The sequence below is a fragment of the Poecilia formosa genome, unplaced genomic scaffold (genome assembly GCF_000485575.1).
Source record: "Poecilia formosa unplaced genomic scaffold, Poecilia_formosa-5.1.2 Scaffold144, whole genome shotgun sequence".
Lineage (NCBI taxonomy): Eukaryota > Metazoa > Chordata > Actinopteri > Cyprinodontiformes > Poeciliidae > Poecilia > Poecilia formosa.
Genome location: NW_006800083.1, coordinates 1,443,134 through 1,461,074, shown reverse-complemented (window position 1 = coordinate 1,461,074; position 17,941 = coordinate 1,443,134). Strand labels below are relative to the sequence as shown.

Here is a 17,941-nt window from a genome sequence, read left to right as displayed (position 1 = left end):
CTTTTTAGATATATTTGTGAGTAGAATAGCTTTGGGCAGACAGTCAGATGCACAGCTGGTTCTTTGTTTTCACAACTTCCATCACATCCATTGAGAAATAGCGCTTCAACTTGAACAAAATTAAGCAATGTCTCAGCGTTTCTTTTGATCTTCTAAATTAGGTTATATCATCCACAAATTGTTTAGATGTATTTTTACGTGTAATTGTTTTTACAGAATTAAAAATATGCTACCATCATTAAACACAAATAATTTTTTGGTGAAAAAACAAGAAACGGAAAATACTCTCATAAACCAGGGGAAGAAGTATTTGTATTTTTGTACATTTTATGCACTTACAGATAAATCTGTAAATCAAGAACTAAACGAACTAAACGTATAAGGTAAATACGTCGCATAAAGTAAACATACATAGTCTTTTTCTTTACTATTTGATAGCAAATCAAACTAAACTTCTTTTTCAAGAGATTCTTAGATTATTTCTATTTGCTAAGTGTAAGTTTTTTGTTACTTTTTTCAGATTCGGACGGTCCCATTCCCCCATCGTTTTTCCCCTAATACGGTTGATTTTAATCTTAAAAATATACTTAATCTCAAGGTCGAAGATGACCCGGACCAATCACTATAAATTTAAATTAACTCCCGGTTTTGAACTATTTATTTATTTATTTAGTCATACATCTTCCTTACCGTAGCTATATCAGTAGAATTGAAAACCACCCACAAAAACAGATTATTAAAAAAAGTTATTGACTGACGGGTATATTTTATAAACAAAATCTCTCGTGTACGACACATAAGTTTCTTTCCTGAACGGAGTTAGACCCGCTGGAGGCTAACTCTCATGGTCCACCTTAAAAAAATTACGTCACATTGTAGCCCCGCCCATTGGGAGGTGAACGGAAGTGAAAGGAAACAGGCAGGCTAGTGTGGCCCTGACAGCAGAAAAACAGCTGTGACGCGAAGAAAGACCTTAATAAAAGAGAAGAAAGAAAAGCATTCTTTTCAGTTCTTTAGTTGAGAAAACCGGATGGTGTGGAAGTAGATATTAGGTCAACATGGTACTCATCTGGGAGCCTCTTCCGAAGACGTTAAAACAGCTGGTGTTACTTTCCGCCTTGTTTCGTCTTGTTGTGTCTCAGGGTGAAGACAAGAAGCAGTTGCGACGAAACACCGGTGCTTCGGAAACGATAGAGACTTACAACCAATACTACAATTATGTTGACCTAACGAAACGCTTACAGGCTTTAGCGCAGAGCTACCCCCACATTGCGAACCTGTCGAGCATTGGTCGGTCCGTGGAGGGCAGGGAGTTGTGGGTGATGCGGATCACCGTGGAGCCCAACAAAGACACGCCGGGGAAGCCTAAATTTAAGTACGTGGGGAACATGCACGGAGATGAGACCGTGTCCAGACAGGTGTTGGTCTACCTGGTGGAGCACCTGCTCGCTAAGTATGGGGAGGAGGACCGAATCACACAGCTGGTGAACAGCACGGATATTTACATCATGCCCAGCATGAACCCTGACGGCTTTGAGAAGTCAAAGGAAGGGGACTGCGAAGGTGTAAACGATGGTCGAAATAATGCCAGAAATAAGGACCTAAACAGAAGTTTTCCCGATCAGTTTGACGGGACCACAGTGAGTGGTCCAGATACCATTCCAGAGGTCATGGAAGTGATAAAATGGATCAAGGAGAAAAAGTGAGTACTACTGTTCTCTGCAGACAGAAATCATTAAAAAAGTGGTCCTGATCGTCTTTTTAGAGGAATTCTCACCACCACAACAAGCTGTGTCTTTTTAGAAACAGTTGATCAACATTTGGCTCCTTTTTTAAGAAAACAAGAAATAAAAGTTAAGACATTGATTAACATTTTGATGTTTTAAATTTTCTGTTATCTTTTTAGGATCCATATGAAGTGCATGTCATACCATTATTAAGACTGCGCAGTAGAAAGTGGGAATATTATTGGTAAAGATGGCAGTGAGGATGTGGAGTAGACAAATCCCAATTTTCCTTGTTCCCGTCTTCCTCGTGTTTACTTTCAGCCATCTTTGTGCCAGGTGTGAGATCCTGAAGAGAGACTCCATGAAACTGGCCGATTGTATTATTTGTAAGCAAAATGTATATTTCTAAGGCAAACATATGGAATCAGAGATTCTAAATGTTGTTATATTCATGAGGTTATTGCTCAGAATATTCATCTTTTTGTGGTTATGTTCTTTTTAAACTCATACCTTTAAAGTTTGTACATTTCAGCTTGCAGTTCTTGAGGCCTGGGCTATTTTTGGATCTTACTCAGCTGGTTTATCAGAGGAAGTATCTTCTACGGCCAGCCTCAAGCAGTGGATACTTTTCTCATGTTTACTGCTTTGTTTATGTTTTTTTTTTTAGGCCTTCAGGTTCTAACTAGTAGTACAATTTCTCTGTTTTATTTCTTATTATGTGACTAAGTTGAAAAGACGTCAGCTGGCATTCACATTCAAAGTTTAGTTGTGTAAAAGTTTTGTTGCCAGTGACTCAGAAAAGCGATTCTGGTAGCACCTTGACATTACATAACTGTCCTACCTGCTCAGTGGAATGTTTTCCTCATGCTTTTCTTTCTAAAAGTTGTGTTTCAATAAGTGTCAATCCATCTACAACCTTTACGTTTGCATCCCGTTGCAGTCCACCGAGGAGTTTAAATGAGATTTTTCCAGATTTTCTGCATATTTTAGTGCAAAATTTTGCCAGACGAATTCCCGTTTGGTCATTTTGTGACCAGCAGACAAAGTATTTTCAAAGGCCCGGAGCCAGTTATTTAGAGAGGAGAGCTGCTAATAACTTACGTCATCATTTCTTAACAGATGTGTATTTAACATGTGATAACGTACATTGACTTATGATGTAAGTAACAAAGCAGGCTCAAGACAAACAAAATGGCATTGTGAAAGCACAATAACATTTATTGAGCAGTTATATTTTTGTTTTCAGTATTGTCATAAAAAAAAAAAAAAACAAAGTTTAAAAAGAACAACAAAAAGTGTTTGACATCAGCAGCAGCTGGAGTGCAGGCATCTGTTTAGGCTGAACAGATATTCTTGCTACTGGCAAAAAAAAACCAAAAAGAAAAAAAAACTGTCTAATTTGGGAAATGCCAGTAAAAACTTTAAAATAAATGTGTGTTACAATCTTGGATTGGAAGTTAGTTGAATGCGTGGTGACAAAATAAACTGCTACTCTTTCTGAGTTGTAGTTGTTTTGAATTGTTTAATTATTGCTCTAACTTACTTACATTGCTGCTCCCGTCGCCACAGATTTGTTCTCTCTGGGAACCTGCACGGCGGCTCTGTGGTGGCCAGTTACCCTTTCGACGACTCTGCCTCCCACCAGCAAGGGGGCTTCTACAGCCAGTCGGCCGATGATGATCTGTTTCGCTACCTGGCCCTGGAGTATTCCCGAAATCACCCTGTGATGAAGACGGGTCACCCTAACTGTCCCGACTCTCCCGGAGAAACCTTTAAAGACGGGATCACCAATGGAGCCAAGTGGTATGATGTGTCAGGTGAGTGGTTATGCAGTTCAGCTGTTCATGTTAGAATGTTTTAAATAAATCTGATGGTGAAAGTCCGCTGCGGTATGATCAGTGCGACGTTGGGAAATTAAAAAGTAGGCCAGTTTTGGTTATGTGATTCCTTCAAGCTCCTTTAATCTTAGTCATGGTTTTACAGCCACGGTCAGCTGACTTAGACCGAGTTCAGTTTTATGGATCACATTCTTCGTGCTGTCCTAGAAGCTTTTCAATTACAGCTGGCCTGCTGTTGTTTTTGATGTTGGTGTAAGTCTGTCATTTGTGCAGGGACTGTCTGTCTAAAAACTAAGAATGTTTCTGATTGTCGGATTGCTTGCAGCTCGTTCAGGAATGTGTCTGTGCACAAGCTGCAGCATGTTCAGGATTGAATTAGATTCAAGTTGTTTCATTTTATTTCATTGAAGGCGGGACTTTGTTTTTTTTCTTTTATCAGGAGTATGGCAGGATTTTATGTCTGCTTTTCTCTTCTGTATACTATAATCTGCATTCTTGAAAAGTTTTTTCTTTGACATGTCCCGTGACAGATTTAACAAAAATGTAAAAGACAAATATTTGTATAAAAGTTACATACTCCAGCTTTAAATTAAAGACTGTACTGGTTGCCTAATTTGCATATAAAAGTGTTTCTACTAAGAGATAGACTGCTGTTGGCAAATAAAGACAAATTAATCATTTCCAGAACATATATGATCTTTGTTGCAAAAGCATTTCCATTGCTTGTAGTCAAACAGTCTTAAGGGACAAATATTTGTCATCATGCATATCTGGAAGCGTTTCTTGTTTTATTGGGCCTGACTCAAAAGGCTTTTTTGTGGCAAGAAAAAAACACTATTTTGCTTTGAAAGACAATAATTTACAATCTGGTTTTTTTCATCAGTCATTCTTTAAATATTTATACTTGATAACATGATAATATACAGTATTCTTCTCTGAGGTCATTAATTGTTACCAAGAATTCAACATTAAAATCAATCCCCGTGTCCTGTGCCTTTTTGTTTAACCAGTTTTTAGTAAATCAGTCATAATTATTGTATGACTGATATTACATCTGATTGATTGTCTTTTCATGAATGAATAATGTAAAGACGACAGAAGTTGGAATAAATGCATACTTTCTTTGCATATGACATAATGTTTCAATCAGTCCCTGTGACCTTTAAACCCCTTGAACACCAGCAGGCTCAATATGTTTCTGCCAACGCTGAACATATGTTTTCCTGTCACTTGGAAAAGAACAGCCAACAAATTTAGAGTCGTACTGTGTGGCCCTTATTATTTGTACCAATACAAAGAAAATCTGGAACAAATACCATTCTGTTTTCTTTTTGCTTCTAATTTTTGGGGATACTTTCAGGCACAGTAACAACTGTGTGTCTGAAACCTGAAATTGGATCAACCGTCATATGTTACTCCTTTGTTTGGTTGGCTTTTATCGGGGCGGACGACGGTGCTGTGCGAGTCTGCAGCTTCAGGTTTCGGCTCAGGTTTCCTCTGGTGACGCTCTGTGTTGTAACAAGTTTTATGACGAGAGTCCATCAGGAGGCGACTTCTTATGCATCAGCCTGATTTAATTGCCTTTATAAAAACATGGGCCTCTGACCCAGTTTGTCTGTTTCTCTCTCTATTATCTTTACCAAGTTTGTTGTGTGAGCCATGATGTCTTCTTTCATCCCCAAATGATCATTTTTTCCCCCCCGATTGCATTAATATTTTTAGTCAGATTTGTAGTCCATTTTTTTTTAATGTTCACATATTTAAATAGTTATTTAATGACTTACTTGTCCATAAAATTGTCAATTTTTGACCAGGTTTATCTTGGCTCTTGGCTGTCTAAAAAAAAAATGAACCCACCATCAAGCAGAGACAGATTCTGCACCTCATATGACTCAAGATAAGCACCACTTGGTGTGAAATAGTTGAACAGATATCACTTATTTAACTGAGGGACGCCACCGTCCAAAATGTCACCTAAATTCGGACTTATCAGCACTGGATGGAAACATTGTCTGGAGGACATGGAGTGAGATCACGAGAAGCCAAGGCAAGCTGCCAGCAGGGAGAGTGAGGAACAGAGGACGGTTCTGTTTGGCAAACAGAGCCTGAAATAATAATCCACCATCACAACTATTCACTGTAATCTAATCAGAAAGAACTCTGCTTCTTCTTTAACTGCACAATAACCTGAAACTGGATTTAAGTTTTGACTTTTCAGTTTAAGGTCCTCCCAGGCCCTCCCCCGACTAAAGACTAATTCAAAAACCTAGATTTGAGTTGTAGAGACTCTTTGCAAGTAGTTTATAGGATAATTGTTACAGAACTGAAACCCTTGAGGAGCCTGAGGTCACTGCAGTCACTGAATCTGTGCTGCTCTTCTTTGTTTCTGTGAACAGCCGACAGGTCTGCTTAGAAAAGCAGGTGATTTTCCTTGGTGTTTGATTTTTATATCTCAACCACTGCAGACATCCTGCAGTAAAGCGCATCCTGGTTTCACTCTGGTTTTGACTTGATTGTCTGTTCGGTGGTTTCCTGCTGCATTCAGGGTGTGACAATCTCCTACTTCAACAGGATATTTAAGCAAAGGTCTGCGTTTGTTAAACTCTGTGGGTGCAGGGTGTTTACTTTGGTGGTTTGCTTCAGTGACAGTTTAAACTATGAAGCAGACGTAGCCAGAGACAAAGGCTTATGTCTTCTGGCCAGTTCTGTGCTCTATAGCTTTTATGTTGTGGCAGGAAGCTAATAATTTTCTGTCATTACTGAATATAGGCACTTATATTACTCATCCCTTATAGGTGAGATATTTTTTAAATATTTTATATACAGTGTGGTTGCCATGTTACCCAGCTCTGTCTCTTTCCTCAGAGCTTAAAGTCTCAANTTAATCCAAAAAAAGTTCCTTGCATGCTATTAATACCCTATCAACCCCAATTCAGACACAGGACAAAATATTTTCTGTTTTTGCTGTCTTATGAGTGAATGTTCCTTCTGGGGTTTTCCTCACAGAGTGATTCACTGACCTTCATACTTTCAATTGTTTCACTGAACGCAATAGAAGAAACAAAACGTGTCTAATTGTCCTTTAGAAGAACCTCCACAGACAGATCTCAGCTTTCGCTGCATTTCTCCCGTTAACTCCCAGTCCGTCTCACTCGTCTACGCTTTCAGCTCGAAGCAGCCCCGGCGGTGCGTCTGCATGTCTCGCACCCTGCGGATGGACTGGATCTGGGGGTGGTGGGCTCCCCAGTCGTTCCAGTGCTTGAAAGGTCCCAGTTCTAACACGTACTGGTAGCCACGGTAGCCGGGATACTGGTAACCCACCCACCTGCGTGAAGAAGCAGAGGAACAGATGTTACTTACGTTCATGTTTAAGTTTATGATTAATTTGGATGGATGTGTGTAATATGGTGCATTGCAAGATCAGTTTTGTACTTTGCACTTTTTAGTATCATTAAAACAACAAATTTAATTAATCATAGCATTTTATTGGGATTTTATATGACTGACCAACATGAAGGTTTGAATAAATGTGAATTTGAACGTAAGTGATATATGAGTTTCAAAATGTTTTATAATTAAAAGTCTGAAAAATGTGATGTTACATTTAGACCTCTTAACTCTGAAAAATCCTTATTCAAGCTCAAAGCTTTCCTTCACAATTACCTAATTAATAAAGTAGAGTCCATCTGTGTGTAATCTGACGCCAGTATAACTTTGACTCAGATAGTCCTAAATACGCGTTCAATCATCTTTTTTTCAAATTCATGTAATTATTAAGCAAAGCTCACCTGTGTGTAATTTAATCTCTGTTTTAATCCAGTTTAGAAGAAACAGAACAGCTAATATCAACGGACAGATAAAGCTGTGGAGACGTTTAAAGTGGGTTTAGGTGACAAAACAAAATCTCAGATTGGAAAAGTATTGCAGATAAACCTACCAAGACAAGGCGGTGCACCAAAACAGACGGTGGGCTAGACTCTTTGTAAAACTTTAAAATTGTGAAGAATAGAAACCTACAAGTAATTTTCTGTTCATTTTACAATTATACACTCATTTCTTTGGCCCTTCTTTGCCAAATCCCTTTACTATGTATCAGGGCAAGAGCAAGTGCTAACATTAGGGAACTAGTAACCGTAAACCAAATAGACAAAAGTAACATTAAGGAGAAGATCGATAACGGCTTACGTTCCACCGGTGACCTGGATGCTGCCAACACGGTCCTGGAAACCATAGGACCACAAGCTTGGGATATCTTCATCACACACTTCCATCTTACGGCCTTCAAAGTTTGCACATTCATAAAGACAAATCTTGTGGTCTTGTGGATCCTAAAAAAAAATACATTCACCTTTCAGTGAGTTACCTCTTTGCTGTAGATATGTTTGATCCTTTAAAATAGAAAGCAAGATTGTACATTTTAGAATATCACCTAATAAAAAAAAACATCTAAGTAAAAATAATCTCAAGCCTAAAAATAAACTCTTGAAAACATCTCATCAAAAGCACAATGCATCAAATAAAAGTTGGATAGATGAACAAGAAAAAGTGATGGTGCTGATGATGGGAACAGAGACGGATAAAAATAGGATGGTGACAACACACCATTCGAACGGGCCTGACTGACATCATGTGGTCGCACCGGTAGCTGTTGGACCAGGTATCCCAGCGGGGGTACTCGCCCTTCTCCAGCATGAACATCTCACCGGTCATGTTCTGCTGCTCGTAGCCAACCCAGCTGGATGGTCAGGAAGACAGGTATGTTAGCATGTGTTGGGGAAAATGTACACTTTGTTAGGAAGCATCTCAGCAAAGGACCAGCATGGTGGTTGATATGTAATGTCATGGTCTGAGTATTTCCAAAACTGTTGTCTATTATGATTTTTACGCACAACCAGAGGGCAGAGGAGAACGAGCAGACTTTCTTAAGGTGACAGGAAACCAACATTAGATGAAATAACCAGCTGTGACAATAACTGAATATGTAACTACACATTGAACCCTTATGCAGATGGACTAAAGACCAAACCTGCATGACTCATGTTGGCCAAGAACTAGAAATGTGTTTGGTCTTCCTCATAAAACCCTTTGTAAATTACAACTGGTCCAAAAATTCAGCAGGCTGTATCATCACATGAAGCCATTAATCACACCTATTCTACATCTATGCTCCATTGGCGTCCCATTAACATCAACTACTCCTTACCTTTAAAGCTGTCCACAACCTCACCCCTCCATATCTCTCTGACTTTCTTCAGATTTTTCACACCTCAGATCCTCTTCCTCCATTCATCCCGCTGCTCGCNTTGCTTGTCCTACTTGTTTTGCTTTATTTCAGGGAGTGGAAATATTAATCATTGTTTTGTTAAAGCTTTTGCTAGTGTAATAATTAAATCATTATGACAAATTTATGTTAGATCATGATTTCTTGGTTAATGACAAGTTGTCATAACAAAGACATTCTTGGCGAGGTTAATGACAAGTTGTCATAACGAATACATTTTGTCTAGAATAATGTCAAGCTGTTATAACAAAGACATTTTGAATAATGTCAACTTTGTATTAAGTGTCATTATTTACCGAATGACGCTTTATGACAACAGTCATAACTATTCATGAAGACTTATTGATGTTCATGACAGGTGTTATGTCATGTTTATGTCAGTGTCATGACAGTCTTATTCAACCCCCTTCAAATAAAGTGTTACCACATCGACTACTCCTTACCTTCAAAGCTGTCCACAACCTCACCCCTCCATATCTCTCTGACTTTCTTCAGATTTTTCACACCTCAGATCCTCTTCCTCCATTCATCCCGCTGCTCGCCTTGCCTTTGACCACACGGTTGCTCTCCCAGTTGATCTCACTAACAGACTCACTGCCATATTCAACAAAACTGGACAATCTATGCCACAAGAATAAAGGAAATCCTGCAGGCAAATTGGGCTCCAGCCCCATTCTCAAAAAGTGTACTGAAAGAAGCATTTGGTGACTGTATGTCATAGTCAGTGAGACAGTTTGGTGACTTACGGTCCACACTCCACCCTGATGGAGCCAATTCTGTCGAAACCCTTCTCACACAGATTAAGGCACTCTCCAAACAGATCCATCCTGCGGCCTTGGAAGTTTTCATATTCATAGAGGTATATCTGGTGAGAAAAAAAAAATTCAATTTAGATATTTTTTTGTTTGCTTTCTTGGACTATTTTCTGGTTTTTGAAGTACCTTGTGATTGTGTAGGCCAATGGCAGGGTGACTGCCAATGCTGCCCTGAACACCTGAGTGAGACATGACGAAGTCTGAAGAGAAAGCGAGAAAATGAATCACCATTACATGCAACCAGAGGCGCCGATTAATGTTTTCGCATCCACCTGAATAATGTGTAGTTGCGCCACTGCATGCAACAAGGAGAGTAAGGAAGTGTGTCACTGTCTACCAAAGCTGTTTTCTTGTTAAAATCAATCTGTGTTGAAACTGAGATGCTACAAAGCTGCTAAACCTCTTAAATATGATCAGGCTGTTCAGGTGCAAACAGAAGGTAGGCCAACTCAGGTGAGACTGATGACATCAAGATGCCTTTTCAATACGGTGAAAATTCTTTATGCGACCAACATAATGCTCAAAAAATGAAATATATTTTGTTTGTGCACACATGCACGCATTTAAAATCACATGTAATGTATATAATTTTGCTTGTTTAAGGTATACCGAAATTTCTACAAATGTCTGCACAGAACTGCTGTTTTCCTGTAACTTTGGCTGCTCATGTTGCTCTGCTGCACCTGCAGAAATAAAACATATTAAATACTCACACAGGTTTTGTACCTCTCCTCCTGTGTTCGGTTTAAGAAAATGAACATGTTGCTCTTTCCTTCCTGAATCATGTTTCACTGGACACTTTAAACATCTACTGTAGTAAAATTTTTGCAACTGAAACATTTGTGGTGAGTAACAGAAAGAATTAGGTGACCTTAAATCAATACAATAAATAACCCTTAAAGAGTCTTTTCTGTTCTTGCATTTGCTTACGAAAGCCTGAAACCCGAACCAAAGATGTCCTGCGAGAACTGCCTGTGCACTCCTTTAAAAGAGGGTATTATTGATCTCTTCCACATATTTCACCTGGTCAGAGTCATTACAATAACCCTATTGTTAGAAAACGTCAATTTTCTGCTCCAAAAAGTGACATTATTTCTTGAACATTTTCTGAACATTCCTTAGAAATAGAAACAAATTTGTCAAGTCTGGATCCAATTTCTTCTCACTCGTCCCTGTTGATTTTATCTTATGGTAGCAGATTAGGATTAAATAATACACTAACGTATTTTATCTGAGTTATCCATCTGCTCAGTCCAAAGTTATAGCATGAGAAATAGTCCGTTCTGGCTCGGTTGTTTCAGTCCGCTGAGTGAGAAAACCACTGTATCCTCCCTAGCATCCTTGCATTTCTACCAGAGACAGAAGACCTGGGTCTGGACACTTACAGTCACAGCTGAAGGCTGAAATGGACCGATCTTTGAAGACAGTGATGGACGGAGGCCTTCTGGGTGGGGATATATATATATAGACATTCACCTCCAGAGCGAATCTATAAAGGCCAGATTCTGACATCTCATTGGCTCAGAGCTGCTGGGAGCATGGTGATGGGTCAAAGGTCACTTTGTTAATCCATTGGTGATCTGTGCTCAGTCAGCAGTAGGGTTTTTATTGTATGGCTCCATTGTTGGGGGCTGAGGACAGTCACTGCCATCAGCAGAAAGTTGGTGACACACAAACCCACACTGAACCGTCTGCTTTTAGGTTTTGAACCACACTATAACATTTTTCCATTGTTGAACTTAACCTCCTGCCACTTCCAACAGCTATTATCTATATAATTTTTATGGCTTTTTTCCACCACATTATTTTTTTTTTTAGCTTTTCTTTCATGTTTGCTGCTAAGCCTTTGAGCCGTGGGACGGTAAAAGTGCTGACTATAGGATTGGCATCGGTGTTTTTGTTCAGGCAGGCTGGTCACGGTGCTGAAATGCCCCTGTTATAATTAGGCCTATATCAAATTCACACACAAAAAAATGTTAAGAGAGCAATGAAAAAAAATGTAAAAAGAAAAATATGTTAAAATGTAAACTGAAAACAAGTGAGTAGCTGAGACGCGGTCAAGTTAAATTGACAAAATAAAACATCCAGGTTTTAGGCAGATTGGTTCCAGAGCACAAAAGCATAAGATAAATGCTACCTACTCTTTAGAGAGCACTTAATGAACAGGCCTGTAGTGGCCTGACTGAGCTAGATTTTTCAAACCTGATTTGCAACTAAAGGTTGGTCTGCTAAGTAAAACTTTTGTTGTCATTAAGCATTTGGTTTTTTTCAGTTTCATCACTTACACCCAGATGTACTAACACATCTGTAGAATCATGAAATCCATAAATAGCAGTTTTTCTTATAACATAAAGTAGGCTAAAAGATCTCAGAAAGCAATACATTAAATATTCAAACACCATAAATACTTCTCATCCATTTTAGTACACATCAATAACAAAGATCAATGGGATTAAACTACTCATCTTCATCGCAATTAATTTGGTTCCCATAAATTGATGTCAAAATCTAATCTGATTGCCAATCAGGATCACAATGAGAAATTAGAGTCTAATTACCAGATAGGGATGATGTTTTGGGAGCATTCGGGACTGGGGAAAAAACAAACAAACATTAAAAGTAACAAATAAATAACGTGAACCACAGGATTAACTTAAAATACAGAACTCAGAAAAAAACTAAACTCAAAAACCTCCAGATCATGAAATAAAACACAGCTCTCTCATGGTTAAAATTTATTATTCTGTTTTGTCCTGAATCATATTATTTTACTGCTTGACAAAAAACAAAATGTACATCAGAGTTTGGACACAGCAGGTTGACATGTTGCCATGCTTGTTCCGACGCTTGCTTGACGGAGAAAGTCTCTGTGTGGTTTGTGCGTAAAGGTCTGAACAGGGATTAAATGTGTGTGACTGTGTGTGTGTGTGTGTGTGTGTGTGTATCCTCCCATGTGGTAGTGAGTGCATGTGCAAGTGTGCCAAGTGCCAAAGGCACACATGTTCTGTCGTGTTGAGTGTGATGCTCTGGTCGCCGACAATCACAGCGCAAGATGGGCTTTTCTTGTAACGATGTGTTTCCTGAACTCTGCTGTGCCAGAACTCGGCCCGGCCCATTGCACACGAAACACTTGGAACTTCTGTTTATTTGCACTGGGCACAGTGCCCTCCGTTCAGTCCAGCTGCAGCTCACTAAAGCCCAACAGCTCAGTACCGAACAATGAACGGGACCAGCAATGTGCTGACTCCTGCCCCGACCCATACGGGTCCAGTTACATCTCGGCACCAGCATGTATAAATAGGTCCGTTCAGTTTGGGGTCAGGCCGTCGTTTTTTGTGAAGTCCCTGTGAGAACTGAGCGCCAATCTTTGTTGGGCAGTCAGGTAAGCCTTCTATCTTAGTTCTTAGTGTGCAGACACGTGACATTTTGCTTCTTTTTTTTTTTGCACCTTTTCTGCACCATCACTCTGCTGAGTCATGTAGACAGGAAGATGCACACATACGGACTGTGCACAGGCAGCACACTTAGCCATAGAGTCTACATCCAACCTGCAAGCATGAGGATGAAGTTTAAATCACAACATGTGGATTTAGATTTATGTCCAATGACATAATTTTAGTTGAAACTGCACTGATGCGAAACCTTTAAAATAAACATGAAACATAAAATGTCGGTGGCATAAATAAATATTAAAGCACGACCTAACTGTAAGCCCTCCTCACATATTTTCTGTTATAAAGGCAAATCTTCACTGAAATCCACAGTAGCATGGCTCTAAATAATCCCACACCGCTGGGACCATGGAAGGTGAGTGAGATCATTCGTCACATTGCCAAAAGTGGATTTCATTCTTTAAAATGTCATGCCTAATTCAATAAAACCCACCATGGTGCGTGCACATGCGTATTCTCTCTAGATCACAGTTTATGACCAGGAAAACTTCCAGGGCAAACGTCTTGAGTTCACCTCGGCCTGCCAGAACATCATGGAGTGCAGCGTCGACAACATCCGCTCCCTCAAGGTGGAGTGTGGGGCGTAAGTGAGACAAAAACAAGAAATGTTGATTAAAAGTCTCCTTTAGCCTTTTATTTTTTTTAAAAATGATTTATTTGAAACGTTTGTGTCGCTTGTCGGCGAACAGCTGGGCAGGATATGAACACTCCAGCTTCTGTGGACAACAGTTTGTGCTGGAGAGGGGAGAGTATCCTCACTGGGAGTCGTGGAGTGGCAGCAACGCCTACCACATTGAGCGGATGATGTCCTTCCGGCCCATCTGCTCCGCTGTGAGTTTCTCTCCCAAATCGACAGCTTTAGCTCGCTCTCAGATCTTCAGCGATGATTACGTGATGAAGGAATCGCAATGGTCCCAAACAAAGATTAACTCAAATTACTAAAAACTAAGACAAATATGAGAAAAAGTAAAATGCAATCACCAGTTTGTAAAATGTAGCAGGGTTTTACCTTGAACTTTGCTAAGCGGACTGTTTTGTGTGTAAGCAGAACCACAAGGAGTCCAAGATGGTGCTGTTTGAGAGGGAGAACTTCATAGGTCGCCAGTGGGAGATAAACGATGACTACCCCTCCCTGCAGGCTATGGGCTGGAGCAACAATGAGATCGGATCTATGCAAGTGCAGAGCGGAGCGTAAGTCTTCATTTCTAAACGCACACAATCTAATCATGGCAGCTGAAGACACGACTAACAGCCCATGTTACGCAGCAGCATTGTGCTACTGGACACAAACATTGAAATTTGTCTCTGACTATGAGAGACTGATGTAAAGAGTATTTCTGAATGTTAAATATGCGTAAATCTCAGTTTGTAGATCCTTTAAATTCCTAAATATATTACTAAAATAGTTCTAGTAAGCAAAAAGCGTCTTTCTGCACTGACCCAGTTTGGTGACATTTAAATAAGGTATTATGCGTGCGTTTATAGAGGAAGGTCCCACTCATAACTACACACACAACCAAAGTAAAAAGTGTTGTAGCAACATAAACTAAAAAAAATACTCTCTACTGAAAGCTGGTGGTTATGAAGAGAAAAAAAAAAAACACCTGTGGAGACTTTACAAAAAGGAAGGCTTGATGTCACAAAACATAGATTTGATCCTTTGTCTTTGTAATGTTTAAAATCACCTTGCTGATTTAAATACAGAATGCAAACATTATGATTATGAAGTACTCCAACAAATGCTCTACATAAGATAAGTAAATCTGCAAAGAAGCAGTTAAGCTGAGGCAATCTCAGGAATCTCTTCTCTGCTTAAACACGAGGGTCTGAAAGGGTGTGGTAAATGATGGAGTCTGGAATATAATAAATAAAAGTTCCTTTTCTTAAAGTTTATTAAGTAAAGTTAAAATATTTTAAGTGGTACATTTGTAAAGACAGCATAGAAACGTTTTGCTAAATGAAACATTTTTAACATTACTTGGTGCATTTAGTAATTAACAAACAAATGAATTAAAGAGCTGCATGATAACCCTAACTCCAAATATAGTCACAGCTGACAGGTAAATCATAATTTTGTGTTTGGTGCTTGTTCACCTACATTTATAATGCCACCCAGGGTGGCAAGCCCAAAAAAAAAACCAAAGAAAAAAACCCAATAGAGCATTGTTGTTGGTAGTGGAGGTACTTTTAATTTCTGTCTTATCCTATGCAAAATATTGCTTGATCTTTTTGGTTTAGCTTTTTCTTTCTCCCTGCAGCTGGGTGTGCTACCAGTTCCCAGGTTACCGTGGTTACCAATACATCATGGAGTGCGACCGCCACGGTGGCGAATACAAACACTACAGAGAGTGGGGCTCCCATGCTCAGTCCTTCCAGGTGCAGTCGCTGCGTCGGATCCAGCAATGAGGCCTGCAGCCGCCTCTCCCTACCACTCACTCTTTATCTCCTCTTCTTTCTTCTCCCCTTATTCATCTTCCTCCATTCACCCTGTCATTCCTGCACCTTTTGGGGTTTCCCAATTGAGAAGTTAACACAGTGTTTGTTTTGTTGCCAAATTAAAAGCACTTACGAGGGATTGAGAGGAGAGAAAAAAAAAACAAAGTGACAATGAAGAGAAGCTCTGGACTGATGCCCCATGAGGAAAGAAGAAAAGGGAAGTAAAAAGCCTGGCAGTGGCAACAGAGCAGCGGAGTCACGCAGGCATTGCTGTGAAACTTCACATGTTTGTGGGTCACTATGGTGACGCTTGGTGATGAAAAAAAGAAAGACTGGGCAACTTAAAATAAACACAAACTCAAACAGTCTGCTTCTAACCTGCAGAGTGTTGGGATTTCTTTTCTTTAACGGTTGCTTCCATAAATGTTTGAGCTGCTCTGCCTTTTTTCTTGAAGCCTTTAGTTGATTGTGAGCTTGAATGATGAGGGTTAATCTTTTATTTTCTTTTAAAGCCACCAAAAAAACAAGCATTGGGTGAAAATAGATATAACTAAAAATGCAGCCAATGTTACTGGTAGGACCTGAAACGTTTTAGTCACACTGCGAGTGATTGAGACATGCGCTTGTAAATCAAGAACTAAACGGTTTTACCTGAGGTGCACAGTACCTCTAATTTAAAATTCATGATATAGCACAATGGGTCTCAAAATACAGCATGCAACCTACACTTTTGTTGATTAGCAGGATATGAAAAGAAAAAAAAAAGAATCTGACAACAGAACTTAGTCAAATTCTCAATACTGTGTTTCTAAATTCAAGTGCTTTATTATATATGTCCATGTTCTGATGTTTCCTCAGTGGGAAGCTGGAAATGTATAATTTTTCTGTTGTTTTTGAATGCATTAAATAGATTTGTCATCTATAGTACTAAGATACTTGCTCAGCTGTAATGTATGAAAAATGAAAAATAAGCAAGTGGGAAGAGTTTATTTATCTCTTTATGACACATTATTTGTCCAAAACAAGACCAGTTTATAACAAAACTCACTATTAGTTTGTGCCTAATAGAAGAATGGACACAAAGTGTTTTTGATTTAGCTGTAGATAAAAAAAATAATATTTTTTGATGATAATAATATGCAGAAATTGTCATATTTGGGACAATTTTCAAGAGTCTGTAATATTAGTTTAAACAAATTTTTGTGCTGGCAATTTATTGGAGAAAGAGCCATGATCCAATAAAGATCAGGGTAGAGTGAAGTCTTTGACCCTAAATAGGCAGAAGTATTTGACAAAATATGATCAAATAGATGTTGTTATACATACCATACCAATCATTAATATTAGAGAAACTTATCTTAGCTTGTAAAAAGGCCATCATTCTTTAGAAAGTGATTCTCTGAATACAAAATGTTTCAAGATAAACTAGGAGCAGGACTGATCAGAAACTAGCAAAATGAATACAGTGTCACATAACAGTTAATATATAACTTGAGTTGCCATACAGTATTAGGTTAACCAGCTTAATATGTAAGTAAATGTGTCTTGTAATGATTAAATGTTCTGATAATTGCTCCTCAAGGCTTCACAGCCAGCAGTAAACTAGCTTGGCTCCATTCCCCAAAAATTTTAATTATGTCTTTGTATTAATGTTTTTGTCCCTGGCTTAACCAAAGGTTTGGTTTGCATAATTCAGATATACTTTTTAGATATATTTGTGAGTAGAATAGCTTTGGGCAGACAGTCAGATGCACAGCTGGTTCTTTGTTTTCACAACTTCCATCACATCCATTGAGAAATAGCGCTTCAACTTGAACAAAATTAAGCAATGTCTCAGCGTTTCTTTTGATCTTCTAAATTAGGTTATATCATCCACAAATTGTTTAGATGTATTTTTACGTGTAATTGTTTTTACAGAATTAAAAATATGCTACCATCATTAAACACAAATAATTTTTTGGTGAAAAAACAAGAAACGGAAAATACTCTCATAAACCAGGGGAAGAAGTATTTGTATTTTTGTACATTTTATGCACTTACAGATAAATCTGTAAATCAAGAACTAAACGAACTAAACGTATAAGGTAAATACGTCGCATAAAGTAAACATACATAGTCTTTTTCTTTACTATTTGATAGCAAATCAAACTAAACTTCTTTTTCAAGAGATTCTTAGATTATTTCTATTTGCTAAGTGTAAGTTTTTTGTTACTTTTTTCAGATTCGGACGGTCCCATTCCCCCATCGTTTTTCCCCTAATACGGTTGATTTTAATCTTAAAAATATACTTAATCTCAAGGTCGAAGATGACCCGGACCAATCACTATAAATTTAAATTAACTCCCGGTTTTGAACTATTTATTTATTTATTTAGTCATACATCTTCCTTACC

At 38.7% G+C, this 17,941-nt stretch overlaps 3 protein-coding genes across 5 annotated transcripts; 2 read left to right on the top strand and 1 right to left on the bottom strand.

The window, feature by feature from the left end:
* Positions 1 to 828: 828 nt before the first annotated feature.
* LOC103145585 (carboxypeptidase D-like) lies at positions 829 to 3,603 on the top strand. Its single transcript, XM_007563070.2, has 2 exons — positions 829 to 1,702; positions 3,297 to 3,603. Exons 1-2 carry the CDS (start codon positions 1,059 to 1,061, stop codon positions 3,586 to 3,588), a joined length of 936 nt encoding a protein of 311 aa, XP_007563132.1. The 5' UTR covers positions 829 to 1,058; the 3' UTR covers positions 3,589 to 3,603.
* A 2,962-nt stretch (positions 3,604 to 6,565) lies between these two features.
* Positions 6,566 to 11,188, bottom strand: LOC103145584 (beta-crystallin B1-like). Of its 3 annotated transcripts, none has more exons than XM_007563069.2 (6): positions 11,047 to 11,188; positions 9,788 to 9,861; positions 9,593 to 9,711; positions 8,168 to 8,300; positions 7,751 to 7,893; positions 6,566 to 6,890 (listed from the first exon to the last, which is right to left on the bottom strand). In XM_007563069.2, the coding sequence occupies exons 1-6, from the start codon at positions 11,171 to 11,173 to the stop codon at positions 6,722 to 6,724; spliced, it is 765 nt and encodes a 254-aa protein (XP_007563131.2). In that variant the 5' UTR covers positions 11,174 to 11,188; the 3' UTR covers positions 6,566 to 6,721. The 3 variants fall into 3 exon arrangements, with proteins under 3 accessions (XP_007563131.2, XP_016532443.1, XP_016532442.1); XM_016676957.1 differs by lacking the exon at positions 11,047 to 11,188 and adding an exon at positions 10,910 to 10,958; XM_016676956.1 differs by lacking the exon at positions 11,047 to 11,188 and adding an exon at positions 9,968 to 10,088 and having other exon boundaries at positions 9,788 to 9,902.
* A 1,744-nt stretch (positions 11,189 to 12,932) lies between these two features.
* LOC103145583 (beta-crystallin A1-1) lies at positions 12,933 to 15,932 on the top strand. The gene is made up of 6 exons (XM_007563068.2): positions 12,933 to 13,043; positions 13,402 to 13,468; positions 13,578 to 13,696; positions 13,803 to 13,944; positions 14,162 to 14,304; positions 15,372 to 15,932. The coding sequence occupies exons 2-6, from the start codon at positions 13,430 to 13,432 to the stop codon at positions 15,517 to 15,519; spliced, it is 591 nt and encodes a 196-aa protein (XP_007563130.1). The 5' UTR covers positions 12,933 to 13,043; positions 13,402 to 13,429; the 3' UTR covers positions 15,520 to 15,932.
* The last annotated feature ends 2,009 nt before the right edge of the window (positions 15,933 to 17,941 follow it).

Excerpts from the sequence above, each read along its gene's own strand:
- LOC103145585 (XM_007563070.2), top strand. The coding sequence starts at position 1,059 with ATGGTACTCATCTGGGAGCCTCTTCCGAAGACGTTAAAACAGCTGGTG. Across the intron at positions 1,703-3,296 it reads AAATGGATCAAGGAGAAAAA|ATTTGTTCTCTCTGGGAACC; the intron begins GTGAGTACTACT and ends CCGTCGCCACAG.
- LOC103145584 (XM_007563069.2), bottom strand. The coding sequence starts at position 11,173 with ATGTCAGAATCTGGCCTTTATAGATTCGCTCTGGAGGTGAATGTCTAT. Across the intron at positions 8,301-9,592 it reads ATCAGGGTGGAGTGTGGACC|CTGGGTTGGCTACGAGCAGC; the intron begins GTAAGTCACCAA and ends CTGACCATCCAG. Across the intron at positions 7,894-8,167 it reads CAGTCAGGCCCGTTCGAATG|GATCCACAAGACCACAAGAT; the intron begins GTGTGTTGTCAC and ends ATTTTTTTTTAG.
- LOC103145583 (XM_007563068.2), top strand. The coding sequence starts at position 13,430 with ATGGCTCTAAATAATCCCACACCGCTGGGACCATGGAAG. Across the intron at positions 13,945-14,161 it reads TCCGGCCCATCTGCTCCGCT|AACCACAAGGAGTCCAAGAT; the intron begins GTGAGTTTCTCT and ends GTGTGTAAGCAG. Across the intron at positions 14,305-15,371 it reads ATGCAAGTGCAGAGCGGAGC|CTGGGTGTGCTACCAGTTCC; the intron begins GTAAGTCTTCAT and ends TTCTCCCTGCAG.